General features: G+C 34.8%; 1 protein-coding gene across 4 annotated transcripts in view; it reads left to right on the top strand.

Moving 5' to 3' along the window:
* Positions 1-24,068, top strand: part of GRID2 (glutamate ionotropic receptor delta type subunit 2) — a 1,800,826-nt gene that overhangs the window by 1,638,418 nt on the left and 138,340 nt on the right. For all 4 annotated transcript variants that reach the window (XM_074228050.1, XM_074228051.1, XM_074228052.1 and 1 more), the window contains one exon: positions 23,008-23,174. In XM_074228050.1, the coding sequence (XP_074084151.1) occupies positions 23,008-23,174 (167 nt within the window). The remainder of the gene's footprint in view (positions 1-23,007; positions 23,175-24,068) is intronic.

Here is a 24,068-nt window from a genome sequence, read left to right on the forward strand (position 1 = left end):
CTTTAAACCTGAGTCAATATGCTACCCTCAGGGATCCTTATATGTGGATTGGTGGCCCCTGTTCTTATTTGAGTTTGATACCACTGGGATTGATAATACCGTGAATGAATTTGTGGGCTTGAAATTAGAAAGATAGCTGATAACCTAGCCACTTAAACCTCTAAGTGATTCAGTTTCATCATCTATAAAATGAAGGTATTAAACTCAATAGCTTTTATGTTCTAAACTTATGAGCCTGTAAATTTGGATTGGACTTTTTTTTTCCCATTGAAATTTTATTTTATTTTTCCAATTACTTGCAAGGTAGTTTTCAACATTCATCCATTTGTAAATTTATGAGTTTCACATTTTTCTACCCCTCCCTTCCCTCTCCCTCCCCATCGTGGCAAACAATCTGGTAAATGTTGTACATGAACAAACGTGTTTAGCATATTCCCATACTAATCATGTTGTGAAAGAGAAATTATAATTAAGGGGAAAGGAAAAATTCATAAGAAGGAAAGGTAAAACATAAAAGAAGCTTTTAAAAAAAAGTGAGCATAGTATGCTTTACCCTGCATTCAGACACCATAGTTGTGTTTTTTTTCTCTAGATATGGATAGCATTGTCCATAACAGGTCTCTTCGGATTGTCCTTGACCACTGAATTGCTAAAAGGAGCTGCATATATCATAGTGGATTATTTTGTAATATTTTTTGTTAATGTGTACAATATTCTCTTAGTTCTACTCACTTCACTCAGCATTAGTTCATGCAAGTCTTGCCAGGCTTCTCTAAAGTCCAACCAACTCATGATCTTACAAAACAATAGTACTCCCTAAAATTCATATATAACATAACTTGTTCAGCCATTTCCCAAATGAAGGGCGTATTGTTGGATTTAGTTACAGCTCAAAAAGTCTGAGATTCAAGCCTGCTCTTCTCTCCTGTCTCCCCTCTTCCCTAACCTACAACAAAGTGGGGGAAAAGTTCAAATTAGGTTCAAGGAAGGAAGAAAAAAAAGCATTAAGTATATGCAGGGACTGTGCTAAGCTCTAAGGATATAGACAAATAAAAAGACAGTCACTGACCTCAAAGAACTTACAATCTATTTGGAGAAGATAACTCACACGAAAAGAATCTGAAAGCATATATTAAATGCCTACTGTATATAAAACATCGTACCGCATTCTGGGGATTCAAAAGCAAAACACTTTTCCACAAGGAGCTAACATTTATGAAGGGAAGGGTCCGACATTATTCTGAAAAAGTTAGGGTGTTCAAAGCAGTCCTGAGTTGCCTGAATAACTAATGAAATAGGACCTTGGTTTGCTTTTGTTCATTTTTGGAACTGGGGTATGATTAAGAGAGACAGCCATTCATACTGTGAAATTCTTGGACCTGAGCAAGACAGACCATAGCAAAAGCATCCGCCAATGATATTTTCATTAATCAAGAACACAAGTCAGAGGTTTGAAGATGATCAGATAATGTCATAGTTTCAACCATTAATGATGGTTAATTAATAATAGACCTAGCATTCTATTGAGTTATCCCATGACACCCCCCCCCCCCGCCGACAACTTCCAGGAAACCAAAGTCTTTGAGTTCCAGGGACAATGTGGTTACAAAGTTGAATAAAATAGACCATCGCTGTACTAGTTAGGATAATTAGGATAATTTTACTATAAAGATTGTATGTCACCCAGTATGGATGGAATCATAATTCCATAAATAGGATGGACTTACTGACAAAGACTAAAGGGGTACAACTAACAGTTGTGGAGCTTTGACTGAATGTTGTTAAGTAAGAACCCTAAATCTGGAGAGCTTGTAATGTCATTGTGCCTCAAAGATATGGAGAAGATCTACAGCTAATAGGTCTCCCACAGGAGAAGTCCTGTTTACTATAATAACAGGTCATTGTCCAAGACAGTCCTGGAAGAGGTAGTGAGAAGGATGTCTTTGCACAACACTCTCTTCACTTTGTTCAACATAATGTGCATGTCATCACCATTCAGCTGATGTCATGCTATTCTTCAATCAGGAAAGACAACCACCATCAAGAAGCAATGGGTAGAAAATACATTCAAAGTAATCTAGCATTTCCATAATCTCCAGAATGAGAAGAATTCAACCTGCAGATCAGACCCAAGTTCACACACACACACACACACACAGAGCCTTTTTGTAAAGAAGAACCAGTTTATGTACCAGTTATGTACAAAGAAAAGCAACAAATACATATATATATATATGTTTATAATATATCTTTTCAGCCTTTGTGTAAAAAAAATATAGATCAAATATGTAAACACACACACACACAAATAACAGTTTAAGGATACTGGCCTCAAAGATCCATGTGGTTCCCTCCTTTTCACCTTGATGGAGTCTATTTTGAGGAAAAGTTATCAGTCAAAAATCACTCTGATCCACCAATTTGGAAAATTATTAACTTTTAGGCAGCAGTTAAATTCTCCACCCACTTAATATTTCTATCTGCCTCTAACCTGACCTCGTTGTTGTTGAGATAAAATTCAGTTTTCTGAAAGTAAAATGCAATATAACAACAGATTTTATATCTATATTTATAAATATAGATATAAATATATAATCTGTGGTTAAAAAAGTTCAAGGAAGGATACACACACACACACACACACACACACACACACACACACACACAAAGGAAGGCAAGTTAGGGAAAAATCTATCCTCTTCTTTGGGACTTCCTCAGCCCATATCTTCTGCTCATAGGTGTCATTAGTCCTGCTCTATATCTCCCATCTAGGACCAGTCTGGTTTTATCTGTTCCTCAGTGTTCAGTCCATCAACAAAATTTGATTAAGTACCAATTATGTACCAGTTATGGATGCTGAAGATACAAAGAAAAACAACAAACAAGCAAAACAGTCTTTGCTCCTAGTGAGCTCATGGTCTAATGTAGGAGGCAATATAAAGACCATTTTGTACAAACAAAAAATGGTGTCCCAGAAGTCTTAGTGAAGTTTTTAAACTTTGAATTTTAAGCTTTGAACTGATACTTTCACTGAACTTCTGGGTCACTCTGTGGTCAGGATAAATTGGGGGAAATCAATGAAAAACAAGAATTAGTGTTAATAGAGATAAAGAGGGAAAATTTCAGACATAAGGGAATGACCAGAATTGGAATTTAGAGTGCGAGTGTGAGGTACAGCAAGGAGCCCAGCATCACTAGATCAGAGAAGAACTATGTTTGTAAGCAGGAGTGAAACAGTAGACAGAGGAACTGAAGACAAATGAGAAAGTAGGTATGATAAAGCAAGCTGCTTGAAAAAATGGGATTGAATTGGGTCATTTGTATTTGTAGAGAGCTTTGCTTTGGCAAAGAGAAAGGCAATTTCTTTATTAAGATAGGAGGAGGATCTAGTGATCAAAAGCATCTGAGTAATGAGATGAGGACAAAGAGAGAAGACAGAGCTCTCAATGAATTTTTCCAATGAAATTTTTTCCTGGTTTTTTTAAAGTGAAATAGGATACAAGATTCTCAGCTAAAAAAGTAAATAGGAGAGCCATGGGAAGGATGAGATTTGGAAAACATAATGTGGTGAGTGAGAAAGTTGATTAAGAATATGTAAAAGGGGGCAGAGCTAGGTGGTGTAGTGGATAAAGCACTGGCCTTGGAGTCAGGAGTACCTGGGTTCAAATCCGGTCTCAGACACTTAATAATTGCCTAGCTGTGTGGCCTTGGGCAAGCCACTTAACCCCATTGCCTTGAAAAATCTTTAAAAAAAAAAAGAATATGTAAAAAAGGATTGGCTTGCCACAATGCAGGCTAGTTAACATTATGTAACAAATATGTAATGGATCCAGTCAGAATAATTTCATGATTTTCTCCTACTTCATTCAGCAGCACATTAATATGAATGAAGATTGCATTACATGGAGGAAATCCAAAACCAAAGTTTGGCAAGACAAAATTATAAATAGTATAAGGCAGTAAGGAAATCAAGAAAATAGCGGAGAGTTGATCTGTTTCATCAGTGGCACCAAGAAGGAGAAGGAAAGAGTATATCTAGGGCGGGGTGATGTCCTTAAAAAGAACTGAGGATTGGGTGCAGAACAGGGGTCTGGGGGTTCAAAGAAGAAAGAGATATGGAAAGATAACAAATTGTGAGCAGGGAAGGGAATTTCAGAGTTCATGAATGTGAAATGGAACATAGGTGGGTGATGATAAGATCAACTGAGTGTAACTGAATTGGGATATAACTATGCTTATTCCAATCTCTTTGTTTCCAAACCATCAAATCTTTCTAGTATAAAATGGTGCCTTCCTTTTATTTAGATTCCTTGGAGTATGGCCAAATCTCTCCAAAATGCCTTATTTGACACAAGCCCTGTTTGAACTCTGTTTTGGTCGACTGAATCAAAAAGTGTTTAATCATATAAAGGTAAAGGTTTTTAGGGCAGCTAGATGATACAATAGATAAAACACTGGGCTGAGAACCAGAAAAGTTCAACTTCATGAGTTCAAATCCAGCCTCACTCACTAGTTGTGCGATCCTGGGAAAGTTGTTTAACCTTTTTTGCCTCAATTTCTCATCTGTAAAATTAGTTCAAGAAGGAAATGGCAAAACTACTCTAGCATCTTTCCCAAAAGCTAAAACTGGGATCATGGGAGAATCAAATATAATTGAAATGACACCTCAATAATGTTTTAAGGTGAATGGGGTAGCCAATGAATCTTCATCCTTATGGTGATAACCACTATTAGATAATAGAATTCTGTTCTGTATGTTCAAATATTTATTGAATGAATAATATTCTATTTACTGAATGAATAACTTTCACTTGTAAGAAAAGAGTAAGCAGATTCTAATCCAATTACTCTGTCAAAACATTTCATTTAGGAGAACGTTTTGTTTGGTTCAGAATTTTATTTTACTATGCATTTTGAGTCCTTATTTGTCTTTCTTTTATGATAAGAATTTCATTGTTTTAAATGGAGGCTGTGTCTCTAATGAAATCTTTTTTAATATGTTTACACACGTATATATTTATATATGCATGCATATGTATATACATACATAAAAATATATAAAAATAATTACATAAAAAGTCAAAATTATTTATAATGCACCAAGCACAAGATGAAGTCTTGATAATACAAATAAAGGCAAAAATAAAGATAATCCTTAGACTTAAGGAAATGACATCCTAATTCAAGGAAAACAGCACACAAAAAGAAAGCTAAAAAAAGGCGAAGAATGCAAATGGGGGCGTAGTGGAAAAGTTGATAGAGTCAGGAGTGGAATTGGGGAAGAAGGCAAAGAACAATCACGTTGACTTGAGTACTTTGAAATGGAGGAACTTGGAGGAATTCATCAGGCAGAGAAAGGGGTAATAGGGACAGAATAATGAGAAGCTCCTAGAGTATGCAGAAGTCAGAAGTAGAGGCAAGAAAGAAATGTTACATTTTTTAAAAAATAGATAAAAATACCGATGGCTTTAGTAGAAATCTGTTAATAGTTGGGGTTTTTTTAATTAAATGAATTCTTTCCCATAATAATTTAATATAGGAAGTTAAAAAAACCAGGAAAGGTCAGAAATTTTAGTATACCAAAAAAGAAAAGCCTATAAATGAGAAGCAATATGTGGGACAAAGTAAAAATTCTTTAGGGAAGGAATTGAACCAGAATATATCTAAGTTTATTTTGAGACTTTTAGTATCTGAATCTAAGATGGCTTAAAATCACTAATCTGTCCTATAATCCCAAATTCACTCTTAGCCATTCAAGAAATCTGATTTTCTGTCAGGGATATGTTGCTCTGCTCACATGTCTCTCCAAACAACATTAAAATAAGGCCTCAAATTATATTTTGAAGAACTAGAATCAAAAAAGAAAAGCTCAGGATGAGACATATTTTTTTCAACCTAAGAACACTTAGCAGATTGGCAAGAATGGTCTGTGATACTGGGGTAGAGACCAATCCTAAGTGTCTGAGTGTATGACCAACTGCTTTGGGAGCTCTCAAGCCAGCGATGGTGAGAGGGTCAGACAATGAGTTAGAAAGAGATCATTCAAGACTCTTACAGAGAAACAAGGGCCCTTCTTGGGTAAAGCCAGGAAAGCAATGACAGTCTTTCTCTGGATCATGACACCTTGGAAGCATTTAAAATGTGTAGTCTAGGGGTGGCTAGGTTGCACAATGGATAGAGCACCAGCTCTGGAGTCAGGAGTACCTGAGTTCAAATCTGGCCTCAGACACTTAATAATTACAGAGTTGTGTGGCCTTGGACAAGCCACTTAACCCCATTTGCCTTGCAAAAACCTAAAAAAAATGTGTAGTCTCTGAGAACTAGCTCTGAAAAACAGCAACACACACACACACACACACACACACACAAACACACACAAACACACACATACACACACACAGCCTGAAACTTGATATGAGCAGAGAAAATTTTAACATAAAGTTCAAAGTCTATATATAAAAAAGATCAAATAGCACAAAAGAATGCAATGGCAGGGAAGACCAAGGCTCAAAAGCAAAAGAAGATAGCGATGTGAAAACAGTGATAACCAAAGTCTCAAAGAAAAATGTTACTTGCATAAGAATTCCTGGAAGATTTAAAGAAAGAAATAAGCAAGGTAGAGGGGAAAATGGGAAAAGAAATAAAAGTTATACAAGAGTGATGCAAGAAAATTGTGAAAAGAGAATTAACAGCTCAGTGAAAGAAAAGGAATTAAAAATAGAATTGACTAAGAGTAAAAGAGGCACATAAATGTATGGAAGATAAAAACACCATTGGGGCAGCTAGGTTGTGCAGTGAATAGAGCACCAGTCCTAGAGTCAGGAAAATATGAGTTCAAGTCCTATCTCAGACAATTAACACTTAGTTGTGTGACTTTGGTCAAATCACTTAGCCCTATAGCTTTGAAAAAATCATAAAAGAAAAGAAACAAAAAGAAAAGAACATCATTAAAAACAGCAATGGTAAAAATTCACTGAAAAAAATAATTCTTTAAAAATTAGAATCGGGCAAATAGAACCTAATAGCTCCATGAGATATCAAGAAATAATAAAAACAAAGTTCAAAGAATAAAAAATAGAATAAAATGTGAAATCTCCAACTAACCTGGAAAAGTAGATGAAGAAGAGATAATTTAAGAAATTTTGAAGTACCTGAAAACCATGATTCAAAAAAAAAAGAGAAAGAAATGAGGAGAGAATACAGGAAGTTACCTGAATTCTCCAGTTTCCCTGAGATTAAAACATTAAAGCAAACCTCTTAAAGAATTTTGGAGACAGTATTCACAAAAAAGCAGAATGAAACTGTTTTTCAGTTCAAAGATACCTTAGAAGGAATTCAGAAAGGGTCCATCTCGCTTGAGTATTAGGGAAGGGCAGCTCAATCCAAGCCGTGTTTTGGTTAAGCCAGAGTAAGGCTTCATGACAACACAGATCAGACACCCAGGTTATGCCATTCTGGTTCTGCAGGCAAGTTGTGGGACCTCCAGCCTCAATGCAGCCTGGAATGAAACAGATGTGCCTAGCCAGCCTAGGTGGGCAAGCCACCAGCCCAAGAGATTCCAGTGCAGGTATTCATTACTTAGGTTTCTTACTCCCAGTTCAAGAAGCTTAGAACTGTTTCCCTATACCCAGGAGCAGAGCTCAACTTTTAAAAATGAGCAAAAAGCAAAAAAAAAATAAAATAAAATAGTAGCCCCTACCCTAGTAAGCTTCTATGGTGACAGGGAAGGGCAAAACAAACTCAGGAAAGGACAAACAACAATGCCAAAATGCCTACATGCAAAACCTTGAAGGGGCATATGAATTGTTCTCAAGCCCTAAAAGTCCTCCATGAGGAACTGAAAAAGGATATTAAAATTCAAATAGGAAAAGAGAGTCATGCAAGAGAATTATGTAGAGCCAATGGCTTGGCTAAGAAAGGACAAAAACTTATTGGAGAAAACAACTCCTTTAAAAGAATTGGCCAAATTTCCATCTCCAGTGGAAAAGGAGGTTCAAAGCTAATTGAAGAAAATGATTCCTCAAAAACTAGAATGAAGCCATCAGACATCAAGAATGTCAAAATCAAAAGAATGAAAATAGAAGAAAATATAAAATATCAGGAGAGATAATTTAAAACTTACAGGACTACATGAAAGTCATGAGAGAGAGAGAGAGAGAGAGAGAGAGAGAGAGAGAGATTTAAAAAAAAAAAGAGCCTGGATAGCCTCTCAAGAAATTATCAGGGCAGCTAAGTGGTGCAGTGGATAGAGCACCGGCCCTGGAGTCAGGAGTATCTGAGTTCAAAGCTAGCCTCAGACACATAATAATTACCTAGCTGTGTGGCCTTGGGCAAACCACTTAACCCCATTTGCCTTGCAAAAACCTAAAAAAAAAATAAAAAAGAAAGAAAAGAAAAGAACTTGCCTGCATTGATTGGTTGCCTAATTGGAACAAGTCATACACACACACACACATATACACAGTCTCTCTCTTTTCTGCCTTTTTCCTGTTTGTGATCCTTCCGGGCCATTATTCTTTCCTGCTAAATCCAGAGGGGAAGTGCCTAGCTATATCAACCCATGTAATAGAGGATATAAATGCCTCCATGTTAGGTAATCTGGACATGCCTAGACAAACCCAAATTTTATATATATGTATATATATATATACATATATATATATATATGTATATATATATATACACATGGTTTGAAATTATGAGAAAATTGAAAGAGACTATTGTTATGAGTTATATAAATTTCTGGACTAGGAAATAGTTATAGTGAGAGTAGCTAATACATAGAGACTTAAGATAAAAAGAACACATTTAATACAAATTTTAAGCTCTGGCAAAACTGTGTTTTAGAAATCTCTATAAGACTAGACAGGCAATAACCTAGAAACTCAGAGATTATCATCCTTCTTTAACCTTTAGCAATGACTTGTTTGGCCTTAGATGAGACACTTAAATATTTTTTCCAATTTGGGAAATGGAAGTAATCTTACAAGCCTGACTACATCAATACCATGAAGAATAATGAATAAAAATAACTGTAAAGGACTGGTTTCTGGACATTAAATGATAACTGCTGGCATCTGATTCTATTAATGTTAAACGAATGAGTTTTCTCAAATGGTAATCACTATTTGCACCAGTTGCAAGGTGGAGGGGTGAGAGAGGTAGTGAATAGAGATGATGGGAAGTATATAATCTGCTTCTGATGAACAAGTTGAAGGGAATTTTTTAAAGTATTAGAGCATAAGATTTTTTCTTTTGCAATTTGACAAGTGTCTTTGTGTGTTTTATTTTTGTTACAAATTTACCTGTGCTATGTTAATTGACACTAATTCATCATGGGACCCTATAGGATAAAGAAGGAAGATGATTTGTCAGAATATGCTAATACATCAGTTTTCTATAGCATATTACAGCTCCATTCCAGAAAATAGGTTTAATTGCTAACGGTTGATGGTACAGTTTGCTAAGCAAGCTAATTTTGGTACATGTCATCTAAGAGGTTTTATGTAGCATAAGAAGATGCCAACTGGAGGGACTCTGAATGGTCGATTAAGTGGTTAATTCTTTGCCTTGGTTTATAAATTTTCTTTCCTTTCCCATGGGTTACACATCTCCATTCACTTAAAGTCAGTCAAAAAAGAAAGAGAGCATGGTACAGAGAAAAGAAAAAAAAAAAATACTGGGATTGGAGTCAGAGGATATATGTTCAGAATTTGGCTCTATCATTTAACTGTGAAACAAGTTGATTAACTTCTATGGTCTGAGTTTCCTCATCCAGAAAATTAGGAAGTTGTATTGGACAACCTTTGAGGGACCTTCCATCTCTAAGTCTGTGAAACACTTTCATTTTGACCTGTGATTTCCCTGGCTTTTTCCAATAGTTATTGCAAGTTGCCAGAGATTCAGAGATATAAGGACTCATTCATGGACACATAACCAATACGAATGCGAATAAGGGTATTCTGTTCACTATGTCTTTTGCTTTCCAGTTTGTCAACCAATAAGAATAATGAATTCTTATTTTTGCTCACATATCCTTTCTCATTAGCATTATTAAAAGATTAAGGAAAAAAACCACAGTCTAGTAGTCAACTGGAGTTTTGTTTTTCTCTTTTCCCAATAGCATATTAATATTTTAGACATAGACAAATCCTAGAATTCTTTTACTTAAATATATGTAGTAGTAGTGGTGGTGGTGCTAGTGGTGGTAGTAGTAGTAGTAGTGATGGTGGTGGTGGCGACGGTGGTGGTGGTGGTAGTAGTGGTGGTGGTGGTGGTGGTAATCATTCTTCATAATTGCAGAGGATCATGTCATCAAATACATCTGAAAACATGTTGGCTATAATAGGATTCGCCACTTGATTTTCTGTTACAACATAATCCAAATATGCAATATTTGTAGTCTGGCTTCCATAAGTAACCTCAAACTACTTTTCCATGCTTTTCTCCTGCTACTCTCCTAGACAAACTCTCTGCCTTCTCATTCCATGATTTCACTAATACTGAAGGCTCCCTGTCAGAGTGGCTAACATGTAAAGCAGGTCCAGAGTTCTTTGGCAATCCTCATTATTATAATCCAATCAAGTCATAAAATGTTTCTGGTAGTCTGGCTTCTCCTCACCTTGTGATGCTTGAAGTGTCAAGCTTGGAACCAATGAGCAGCAGATGCATAAGCCACTTGTATTGTTAATAAAAAGCTTGATCATATCTTTACCTTAAATTTTATAATTTTATAATCCAATTATCTCTAGAATTTTACCCATCCCCTTCAAAATTTGATTTAAATGCCTTCTGAGAGGGGAACAGGAGATGAACTATAAGGTTGGCTTTTCTGCTCTCCTACAAGTGGAATTACCAGAATAGCTATATCTAGCCACCTGAATATTATTAGTCCAAGGAAAAACCATTAGTTCAAGTCATTTTTTCTAGTCATCCCCTAACAAGAAACAATGCTTCATACTAAATGTAAAGACTTGACCTCAAATTCCAGCAAATATCAAAGATCATTATACATAATAAATAAACTCATTTATATAAGCTAAGAGAAATTGTACGGGGGGAAAACATACCAGACTGTATTCAACATGATTGAGATCTCTCATTGGGAGCAAATAACTCAGTTCAACAAAAAAGGAGTCCTCAATATCCCCCAAGAAAGAACGTTCTCCAATTTATAATTTTATAAGTAGGAAATAAAGATATACAAACAATCCCAGCTCCTCAGCCTCTTGTGTTCTTTTCAGATTATCTCTCTGTCTCTCTCCCTCCAGGGTCTCCCAGTAAAGATAAAGAGAACCTGAACCTCATGTGCTCTCTCTAGCATCTGAAAACCAGACTACAAATTCACCTCTTTCAGACATCCTAATTTTCCCTTCCTGCAGGCCATTCTTTCCACCAATAAGGAGAATCATATGGAAATTCTTAGGATTTAGTTTCAGATTATATACTGGTTATTTTTTTAAATCAAGAAATAATATATAATAAACTTTTTTAAGTTCCCCCTAAAAAATAATAGCTACTTGACAGAATGAAAATTCTATTTTTAAACTTTCTCAAAACCCAAACAAAATTGATGCTATTTTTATACCCTTTCACTGACATGAGGTGAGTCTCAGTTATTTGATGGATCTGGTACATGATTTAATCTATCAGTTGAATGTATCATCTAAAAAAGTGATAAAATAGTCTAATTCTGGGAGATGAGTTTCTAACAGAACAGTTTAATATTTCAGATGTAACTTTATGAAACTGTTCAGCACAGAGCATAATTGATTTAACACTGATCTTATTTACTAGCTGACATATTTGATTCAAATATATTGTATTTGCTTCCACATTTAATATGTTTGATTCAACAGGTAGCAACCCTGATTCAATATATTAAGTACATGATTTGATAGTGAATGTATTACTCATAGGTACACAGGATCTCATAGATGGAAATTGTAGGGGGGAATACATTTATTGACATAGCAACATTCCAACTTCAATTGGTTTCAAGGTAGAAAGCAAAATGTAACTGGGTTCACCAAGATTTATGCTTTTTAGCTAAGTAAAGAAAAAAGATCTCTTCTTTTAAGAAAATGTGAGGGAGGAAGAGGTCTTCTACATTAGAAATATGAATAAATATTTTATTTTTTGAAAATGGAAATCTCTAGATATATTTTCTCTTCAATTTAATTAAATTAAAAAATATATTAATACTCTTTTAGTTCTAGAAACCCCATAATTATTTCAAAAGGCTGAAAATCCTATGCACGATGTTTTATGCCATACTTACCACCCCCATGTATTGATAAGACAACTGATAGCAGAGGCTTTCCTTCCGAAGATACTTAGTGATTATAGGATTATGGAGAGCTCCCCACCTTAATGGTATTTCCTGTATTATAAACACCCAAATTAACTACAAAGGATATATGAAGGAAGGCATTATCTGCATCTAGAAAAAGAACTGAGAAATAGAAGATGTATAGAATGATTTAAATATACATATATTTCTAATGACAGCCAACATTAGAGCTGGAGGAGTTGGGGAAGAAAGAAAATAAAGTTATTTGACAACTTTATTATATATTTAAAAGAAATAGAAATCTGTACATAATTTGCAGTTTCATGTGCAATCATCTATTATTTTTCTACTGTGTTATAGAAATGCTTATATTATTTCATAAATTTAAAATAAAATAAATAAATTTTGAAAGCAGTTTTTCCTCCTGGATTTAGAGTCAGGAAGATCTGAGTTCAGTCAATCTCAGACATTTACTAGCTCTGTGATGCTGGGCAAGTCATTTAACCTCTATTTTCCTCAGTTTTCTGGATTTGTTTTAAAATTTTTGTGAGACAATGGAGTTGAGTGCCTTGCCCAAGACCACGCAGCTTAGATAATTATTAAATGTCTGAGACCAGACTTGAACTCAAGTCCTCCTGACTCTAGGTCCAATGCTCTATTCACTGCATCACATAACTGCCCCTTTTCTGGGTTGTTGAGAATCAAATGAAATAATATTTGTAAATCAAATCTAGAATAGAGTCTACTCTGGACCTCAATTTCCTTATCTAGAAAGAAAAACAGGTGGGTTATATATAAGATAATTTGAGTACAGAGAGATCACCAGAAATGAGAGATTCTGAAAATCTTTTTTGTGGAAATATCAGAGAATGTGTGTGTTTGTGTGTGTGTGTGTGTGTGTGTGTGTGTGTGTGTGTGTTCATTCAATTAGACCGTCCTCCATGACTAAAAACATCTCCTCTTTGATTCCTTGAAAATTCTACCTTTCTTTTGTGTCTCAGTTCATCTGCCACCTGGTCTATATAGCCTCCCCAAGGGAGGAAATGATCTCTCTTTTCTCAAATTTCTTATAGCTCCTCATCTAGACCACTTTAAACATTAGATTATGTCTTGTGTCTTATTTGTATACTTATCTTATTTTCTCTTGTTTCTTTTGCCTATAAACTCCTTGAGGGCAAGGATTCTATTTTATCTTGAATGTTGTAAGGATATAAAAGCTTACAATAAATGTATATTTAATTAACTCAGGTTATATTTAATTAACTCATAAGATCATGGCATTTCAACCACGTCTTTCCTTCTTTTTCTACTACAAACTCTTTGTCTATGGCCTGGTTATTTTATTCTCCGGCTTCTTACTGGCATTATAGCCTCAAGCTTAGCACGTGAAAGGATAGGTAAGGAGAAAGAATTGTGGAATCCAGACCTGTCTTTCACTTGTATAAAAATCACCTAGTAAGGCATTTTTTTCTATTGTTCTGAAATTTTATTGTCTCTAAGTAGTATATTCTGATATAGGTAGGATTTCAATCTGTATCTTCCCATAGAGAGTTCAGTTTTATCCATTAGGTCAAGTCACATCATCCATATTCAATAAATTGTATTATATTGGTAAATAATTGTCTGACACCTCTATCACAGACAGTTACTCCCTATTTACCTGTTTCCAAAGTTCTTTATCAAATTGACTTACTTTATCTTTCTGTTGCCTTTTACTATAATCTTTTTTTCAGTCAAACCAGTCTCTTGCCTTCAAAGCATTGTTCAAGTTTTACCTTATACAGAATTTTCTTTCTTGTATATATCCTACAATATCCCTTCCCTCCTTTTAAGTTGCAGCATTAAATCTCAAAAAAAAAAAAAAAATCACAGAAGTTTAGAGCTGGGAGTGATCTCGTATATCATTTAGTTCAATTTCTTTATTTGACAGATGAGGAAATTAAAACTTGGAATTATGCTGCTAATTAGTATCAGAGTTGAAAATAGAATCCATGTCTCCTGTCTACTTCTGATGATCTTTTCTTCCAAGAGGCTTGCCCTAGTTCTACCTCCCAGCTCTGTGATTTACAAGACAATTTTTTAGTGGATTTGGTTCACTTTGTAATGTCACTGGGAATATTCAAAAAGAGCATATTTGAAATGTTTAGGTTGAACGAGACAGCTCTAAGATCCTAGCTGAGGCAGCTAAGTGGTGCAGTGGATAGAGTAATGGGCCTGGAGTCAGGAAAATCTGAGTTCAAATTCAGTCTCAGATACTTATTAGCCCTGTCACTAGGCAAGTCACTTAACTTCTTTTTGAGTCAGTTTGCAGGATTGTTGTGAGCATCAAATGAGCTATCTTCCCCTACAACTTTGTAGTGCTTAGCTGTGTGCTATCTTATCTCTCCTATTAAACTACAAGCTTCTTAAGGAAGACATGCAGGTACTTAGTAAAAGTAGTCCTCTTTTTTCCTTTCTCGTGTATATAAATAATAGATAATGTATTTTTTTTTCTGAATGCATAATTGAATGAAGGAGGTAGAATAGGATGAGCACAAAATAATTTTCACTGCATACAATATTATATTTATAGCATTCCATGTGTGCAATATTCTATTTTTAATGCCCTCAAGACCAATTAGGAAACCATGATAATAAAATAAGTAGGAAGTGATAAGAAGTGAAATTATGGTAGTGCTCTGAGAGAAGAGCATGGATGTGAGAGATCTTATGGAAGTAGAACTGATAAGACTTGGCAACTTGAATATTGGTAGTAAGCAAGAGTGAAGAGTCAAGAAGCTCTACACATACACACACACACACACACACACACACGCCCGTGCAATGACTGCAAAGAAGTGACTTCAATAGAACACAGTCACTTTGAAAAAAGGACATAGTAGGGAGGAAGGGAAGTGGTGGCAACAGTGAATTTTTTTTTGGTTATGTTGAGTTTGATATCAAACAAAGTGATACTTGAGATCAAGCATTTATTAGACACTATGATAGAAAATAATGATGCAAAGGAAAAAACTGCCCTCCCTCAAGGAGTTTACATTCTACCTGGGAAAATATTATGTTCTGAAGGACATAAGGAAACAGATTATCATCAATGTGTGATTGGAATTCAGGACCAAGATTAAGGCTGGATATACAATTCGAAATCATTCATAAAAGCTGCTTGAGCCCATGTAAATTTATGAGTTCCCTAAGACCAATTCATAGAGAAAAGAGAACACTGATGCTAAAGAAGAGAGATTGTTGGTAATCAAATCAAGAAGACTGAAAAAGAGTAGCCAGGAGAGAAAGTAAGGATCATATGAAAGCAAAATCATAGAAACTGAGGATGGAAAAAAATGTTCAAAGGAAGACAGTCAGCAATATAAAAAGCTGCAAAAGGGGCAAATATAATGTAGACTAAAAAATATAGTTTTTAAAAGTTGAGATCACTAGTAAGTTTGGAAAGAAATTTTTCATTCATAGAATCAAAAATCAAGTTACAAAGATGTGAGCATATGTGAGTGGCAGAGAATTGGAAGTAACAAGTATTAAGAGATTTTCCAGTACAGGAATGGGTTTGGTTGAGATTAATTCAATAAAATCACCCCATCCCACTAAAAGTGAAGGATAAAATATATTTATCATGGAGATAATATCAAGAAATATGGTGGTGAGATATATGAAGTAAACATATCTATGGACGACTGATAAAGTAAAGCTATAGGCCATAAGCAGAGTATTTGGAGAGACATATATATTGATATATCTAAAAGCAAAGGAAAAATACTACATAATAATATATTAAAATCCTCTGGAATAATGACTTGGAATCTAGTAATAGTAATAGATATAGATGATATCTCTATTTACATATATGCTGTTTCTCCCCAACAAAGCTTCTTGAAGGTAGAGACTCATTTCTATATTTGTATTCTCATTTCCTAATATAGTGCTTTAGAAATAGTAAGCCCTCCATACATCCCCGCCTGAATGAGCAATGATGAGTGAACCACAATAGAAAGGTTCTTAATTAGGGCCAGCTAGGTGGCCCAGTGGATAGAGCACCGGCCCTGGAGTCAGGAGTACCTGAGTTCAAATCCGGCCTCAAACACATTACCTAGCCATGTGGCCTTGGGCAAGCCACTGAACCCCATTGCCAAGAAAGAAAGAAAGAAAGAAAGAAAGAAAGAAAGAAGAAGAAAGAAAGAAAGAAAGAAAGAAGAGAAAGAAGAAAGAAAGAAGAAGAAGAGAAGGAAGGAAGGAAGGAAGGAAGGAAGGAAGGAAGGAAGGAAGGAAGGAAGGAAGGAAGGAAGGAAGGAAGGAAGGAAGAAAGAAAGAAAGAAAGAAAGAAAGAAAGAAAGAAAGAAAGAAAGAAAGACAGACAGACAGACCACACAGATTCATCCTACTATTCCTCTGAGTTATGGTTTAGGGGGAAAAAAGAGTCAATGTTAGTAAAGATAGCCATTGATGCAGTATCTTCTAAAGAGATTCATTTGTCAAAGAATTGTGACATGAGAACTTGATAACAAAGAGGAGATTGAAGATGAAGATAAGTTTATTGAATTCATTAAGACTGAATAGTAGCTGCAAAAACAAAACTATTACAGCTAAAATTAGAAGGAAAATTTACCTGGAGAAAAACAATCCTTGCTTCAAATTTCTCTGATTATGATCTCATTTCCAAAAGGAAAGTGATTGGAATTCATAAAAATTTATATAAGGAAATGATTGAAATTTACAAAAATGAAAGCTATTCCCCAATCTATCAACAACCACATGGGGGGAAATGCTTCAAATCACTAACAATTAGAGAACTGTTTTTAAATTAAAACAACTCTGAGGTTTTTTCCTCCCATCCATCAGATTGGAAAATGTGACTAAAAAGGAAAATGACATGTTGTTGGGGCTGTGAGAGGATAAGCATATTAATACACTGTTGTAGCTTTGAATTGAACTAGTCATTCTGGAAAGCAATTTAGAACAACACTAACAAAAGTAAATGAGGTGTGTATCCTTTGATTTGGTTTTATCACTATTAAGTCCATACTACAAAGAAATCAAAGAGAAAGAGGATCAATAACATACAAAATTATTGATAGCAACTTTTTTAGTATGTCAAAGAACTAGAAACTAAGATAGTGCCTCAGTTGAGGCATGACTAAATAAATTATGGTATGGGAATTATGATAGAGGAATACTATTGTGAAATAAGAAAAGGTGAAAGAAATATGTTTGAAGAAATCAGTCTTATTTAAATTGATGCAAAGCAGAACTAAGAGAACAATTTCTACAATAATAATAATAAAGATAAAACATCTTTGAAAAATTCAAGAACTCTTATCTGTTCTAAGAAATTGAGGTGATATGGCCTTTTGCTGTGTCAGAAAAGTGATGGATTCAAGATACAAAAAGAGAAACAATTTTAGTCATAGCCAGTGTCATAGTTGTTTGACTTTATTATTCACATGTTATAAGATTTCCTTTTCTTTCCTTCTTAATTTTTTTTTCCAATGGTAATAGAAGGGTGAAAAGAAGAGAAAATAAATGCTTCTTATTTAAATAGCTCTAACAAAAAAGACTGAATAGGAGGAGTTCCAGAGAAAACCACACCAGTGGATTGGGAAAAGTAGTATTGAGCAATATAGATGAAAATATGGGAACTGGAGCAGGAGAAAGGAGCTTTCATCTCAGGAGATATTGACTCTGAATTGTTGGCATAAAGGGAAGAAGGACAAATTGGTCAGCTTTGGGTACTTTAATATTTAATGACTTCAATGTATAGTTAGCATAAAAGGACAAGAAACTATTAGAAAAGATGGTTCCAAAATTTTAAAAAATGAGAATGGACAAAGGCTTCTTATTCATACAGAAATCTCATTCCTATATATTAATGATACTTAATTAAGGGGAGGACCAAAACATCCTGGATATGGCAAGCACTAAATGTCATAGAGATGAATTTGATTCATTATATGTGTATCTTTGTAAGCAATTTCCAAATCACGTGCCTTTGTCCAGACAGATTTCTCATTTGTTATAATAAAGATCAGAAAGAAAAAAAATGAAAATGGAAAGAATATATGATAATAAATTTGAGGCAGTGCCAACCAGTTGATGACAAAAATAAGGATAATAATTTTTTTTAAAAATGGAAATCAACAGACTATTAACTAAGGAAGCTTATCAAATGCAAATGAATTTGGCAAGGCAAGGAGTCTGAAAAAGCCTAGAAACTGCCTCATTCAACAGACATTTGATCTCAGTGCCAAATAGAAGCTACTAGGGTTTAAAAATATAAACTTGTTTATAAAAGCTTAAGGAAAGAATGGTAGAAAATTCTAAGTAACTTCACAAGATTTAAAAAACTGAGAAACAATAGATGGAAAAAGTAAGCTTATAGAAAACTTGAGAAGAGGACAAATTATGAAGAATCATTCTAAAGCATAGCATGTGTCATAAATCCCTTTGGAAGTCTTCTGAAACCTATGGATCCTTTTTCTAAATGAATTTTTAGGTTCATAAAACATACTATTAGAAAGAAAATCAATAATATTAAGATAATTACAGGTAAGTAAATATTCTTATTATATGTTCCATATATACATACATATATATAGACATACATACACATACAAGTTGAGGGACACCAAGTTAAGAACTCCTGTCCTAAGTACTTCTAGGAATGAAACTAGAAAAAATATAAAAAATTTTATAGTATAGTGAGACTCTGGACTTAATCTCCAAATCCACTGAGTTCACTGTCTGACATAATCCTCTAGGGTTTCTAGGGTCATTAGTGTTCAGAACCTTGAGGTTCTAGGTTCTAGTCTTGTGTGTTCACCTTCAATATCAATTGCCAGCCATTACTGCCCCAAAATCTTTTACCAGTCAGTATCTCCCCTTGCATTATATAATCAATTGATAACCTTTTGATATCATAGTTAAATAATTAATGTTTCTTAGTTTTTACAGAAAGGATATTTACTGAAAATATATAAGGAAGGAAAGAAGGGAGGGAGGGGAGAAGGAAGGAAGAGAGGAAGGAAGAGAGGAAGAGAGGAAGAAAGGAAGGAAGGAAGAGAGGAAGGAAGGAAGGAAGGAAGGAAGGAAGGAAGGAAGGAAGGAAGGAAGGAAGGAAGGAAGGAAGGAAGGAAGGAAGGAAGGAAGGAAGGGAAAAAGGAAGGGAGGGAGGAGGGAAGGAAGAGGAAAAAATGAATTAAGCACTTTCTAGATCTAAAGCACTGGGAAAGCAACACAAACAAAAAAGCTCTTCAAGTCCAGCAGTTAGGAACAGAGCTGTAAGGAAAATGATCAGCCTAGATCCCTCCACAAAAGTGATACTCCAGGAGGAATTTACCTTCAGAAGAAGAAAGTTCAGAGTTAAAAATTTCACAGCGTTGACAGGGTATAAACAAGGCAAGGAGAATCCCAGAACTGAGGAAAATTCTGTGATGAGAGAACTGCAAGGATATGGTTTTGAATTCTGGAAGCCAGAAGCAGAATTTATAAACAAAAGGAGAGGAAGTATCTATATATATGAAACCCAAGTATTCTAGACATGATTAAGTGCTAAAATCAATCATTGTTCAAGGACATCACGTGTCTCCCCATTGCCAGTTTTTTTTTTTTACAACTGGCATAAAATGTGAAGGAAATGGAGGGTTGAAGAGATAAAGGAATGAATAATCATAATAAAATTTGTATAGGTCTCTAAGGAATGAAAGCTTTTTTTATAAATATTATCTCATTTAATCCTCACATCGATCTTGGGTGTTAGATGTCATTATTATCCCCATTTTACAGAAGAGGGTACTGAGCTAGAGAGCTTAGATGAATTGCCCTGGGTTGTTCTGCATCAAGTCCCATTCAGGTAACAAAGTAAGGTACCTGAAAGAGCAGTAAGCATCTGAGTCAAGTTCAGCATAGGTTGTCCTGACTCCACTGGTCATTTAGCTGTCTCAAATGACAGACCCCACTGTTTTTATATTTGAACCAACATAAATTTCTATTCATCCAAGGCAAAATACCTAGCTCAGAATTGCCAAATGTTTAACAAAAGCATGTTTCAGTCTAGAATCACCCAGGTTTTGATGTTGTTTTGGTACAGATACGAGAGATGTCACAGCCCTGATGGGTCATGAACATAATTTATTAATAAATTGTTTAACTTCAAATTTAATGTATGTCAACAGTTCATTGAGCCTTATTAGAAACAGATGAATTACTAGCATGATGGCATTATAAGATCTGAATTGTAAAAATTTCTTAGTGTTCCTAGATTTATAAAATATTGCCACTATACTGTGATCCTACCAGTTTCCAAAACATTTAAAAGTTAATGGTGTAGGACAGCTAGGTGGCTCAGTGGATAGAGCACCACCTCTGGAGTCAAGAGGACAGAAGTTCAAATCCAACCTCAGACAATTACCTAGCTGTGTGACCTTGGGCAAGTCACTCAACCCATTTGCCTTACCAAAAAAAAAAAAAAACAAATGGTGTCATTGAAAACCAAGAAACAGATACCTTGTACTGGGTTGTTGTTTTTCAAAGTTAGCCAGTGACTAGATTAATGTGGTAGATCTGAATAGTAAACTTTATAATTCTCTTGTTTATTGAAACTACAAGTATTTTAAAGCACTTTAAACAGCCCAGATGTAAATGCTACTAAATTCTTTTTTTCTTTTTATCAGCTGTAACCTTTGTAAAGTGCATGAAAGCAAAGTATTACACAAATTATGGCAGAGTAATAATTAAAATAATGGTCAACAAAACCATATAAATTTTGAAATCAATCTTAAAATTTAAATCTGATCATGATGTATTATTACTGCACAGGTTCTGAAAAGTTAAATGAATGATGCAGAAAGAATAATATTCCCTAGAGCTATATGTAATAAATTTTAAACCTAGCTTATCTTAAGGACATTTGTAGGAAATGAATTTTATAGACCATTATTGATTGATTCTGACTTAATCACAGTACCATATGCCAGTAATTCACAATCATTTTTTCCTCCACTGACCACTCAGTTAAAAACACTCAAGAAATATCACAGCTGAGTACACACAGGTGGGTCTATTTTAATCTCCTATGCTTTTCTGAAATCTTCTTGCTAGAAAAACCAAAATGTTTCCCATGTGGCAGTATTTTTTTTTGTTTAAAACAAAGTGCAAGAAAGCAAACATTCATTCCCATTTTTCCTTCTGTCCTAGATCACTTCATAGATAAAACCACTAAGGTATAAATAAGTAAATCCCAATTGAGCAAATTTTCTTGCAACATGTCTCAAATATAAGAAATCTGAAATGTGCTCCAATAATTTTGGCAAGTAAGCCATATCAGAAAATACTACCAAAAGGCTAATATTTAAATAAATAATGTAATAGCATCATGCCACTGGTTACTTTGTGCTTTGTACCTCCATTTTGATATTTGCCATATAGCAATTTCTATTAGAGTTGCGTATATTGTGTTTACATTTTTTTGTTCGTACAGCGGCTGACTCCTCCCCTCAATCTTAATAACCCAAACTTTAGCAAATCCTTAAGCTTAATTACTTCTTTGCCTTTTTTTCTTTGAAATTTATCCATATCCAATGACTACATCATCACCACTCACTCTAGAATAATTTGCCACATGACTTCCACTCCCCATTTTAATGAAGTTTCTCCAAATTCAACAGCAATTACTAATTACCAAATCCAAATGCATTTTTGCTCACCAAACACTGCGACCTATCTACTATAGTTATCACTTTTAACTCCTTCTTCCTATTAATTTTACTTTCATTTACTCTAAATTACAACTAAATTGGATTTCCTCTCATTCTCACTGATTCACAAACTCTGAACCCTGAAATTTCTCAGCCCCAATATTTCAGGTGTCTTGAAAGTCATAGGAGTACTTGTACCTAAAGGATTCCCTGCCCCATGTGAATGACTCTGTATCCCTTAAAACCAACTCAAGCAGCTAGATATCTCAGTGAGTAAAGCACGGAACAAAAAGTTAGGAAACTTCATCTTCCTGTGTTTAAATTTTGTCTCAGGTACTTATTAGCTGCATGACCCTGGACAAATCACTTAACTGTTTGCCTCAGGTTCCTCATCTATGAAATGAACTGGAAAAGGGGATGGCAACCAACTCCAGTATCTTTGCTAAGAAAACCCTAAATATGCCACAAAGAATTGATGACAACTGAATAACAAAAACACTACTAAAAAAAGACCTCAAGTGCTATCTCCTCTACAAAACTTTGCCATGATAATAAAACAAACCCCCCAATATGGAGACAAAATGGACTGACTATTTAATTTCTTATTAATTGCCATATTTATTTTTCATGGTCTTTATGATCAAATATCCCTCTATATTTTCCTCTCTCCCTTACAATCTGTCTTACCCACAGGTATAGAAGTGATATTCCTAAAACAAATAGCTGACCAGATCACTTCTATTCTCTGTAAATTCTGATGACTCCTTACTTCTGAGAACCCAAATGCAAAGAAAAATTGTCCCTTCTCTCATATTCTGTGTATATGGTTCCTTCAGGGAAACATAACCCCCTTGAGTGCAAGAATTGTTTTATTTTTGGCTCCATATTATCTGTAATTCATTGCCTGGCACACAAAGTCACTTAAATGCTTGTCGAATGAGTAAATGGTCTTCATTTAAATTTTATAATACTATGAATTAAAACTTAGTTGCCTGTTCTTTCCTGTCTTTTGTTCTGCAGGTGAAATATGGAAATTATGCTTTTGTGTGGGATGCAGCTGTCCTGGAATATGTGGCTATCAATGACCCAGAGTGTTCCTTTTATACTGTTGGGAATACTGTTGCAGATAGAGGGTACGGAATTGCTCTACAGCATGGCAGTCCATACCGGGATGTCTTTTCACAAAGGTAAGATTGGGATTTGATCCAACTATGGAAGGGACAGGGGAGGGGAAGGGGAATATATGTCACCTGGGAAGGGGAATACATGTCACCTAGCCTGCCTTGATTACATTTTTTATTTGCTTATTAAGAAAAGTATTTCATTTTCATCAAAAATTCCATCTGTGAATGGTTTACACGGAGATACATTCTTTTCCTGAGGCATAAATCTGAAACTACAGGAGCAAAACTTTATTAAAGCAGCAGTGTTTTTTGTTGGAGTTTTCCTGACCTACTAAATTGCCCATAGATAAGAAAACACCATACAAATGTGATTTTATCCTAACAGCTTAAACTTAGATTAACAGCTCACACTGACATGCACAGGAGGGGGGTATATAAATGGAGCAGAGTAGGTATTTTCTGTTAGAATTTCATGAGTAGATAAGTCTCTTCCATATCTACTCTGCATTTTTAGCATCCTTTAAAAATGCTCTCTGAAAAGAATGATTATGTAGTCTTAAAAATATTTATGGACAAAATTAACTTTAAACAAAAGTTAAGTGAGAGAATGTTTTTGGGAATCAGTGTGAAGCTAGAAAATTTTGGGTCTTGTTGTTGCACAGGAAAGAAATTGTACTTTTAGATTTTCTTGGTAAACATTATAAGCTGACATTATTTGCAGATTCAGGCAATAAACACTTATTAAACCCTTATATTCCTGGTACTCTGCTGAGATCTAAGGCTCAGAGAAAGGCAAAAGATAGTCCCTGCTCTCAAAGAACTCACAGTCTAATGAATGAAAAAACATGCTAGCAATTATGGATACTCCAGCTCTATACAGAATAACTTCTCCAAATAATCTAGAACAAAGATTTTAAATTATTAATGCATTAATTCATCTAAGGAAACTTCTGAAAG

This window comes from Macrotis lagotis, chromosome 3, assembly GCF_037893015.1.
Source record: "Macrotis lagotis isolate mMagLag1 chromosome 3, bilby.v1.9.chrom.fasta, whole genome shotgun sequence".
In the NCBI taxonomy this organism is placed as follows: Eukaryota; Metazoa; Chordata; class Mammalia; order Peramelemorphia; family Peramelidae; genus Macrotis; species Macrotis lagotis.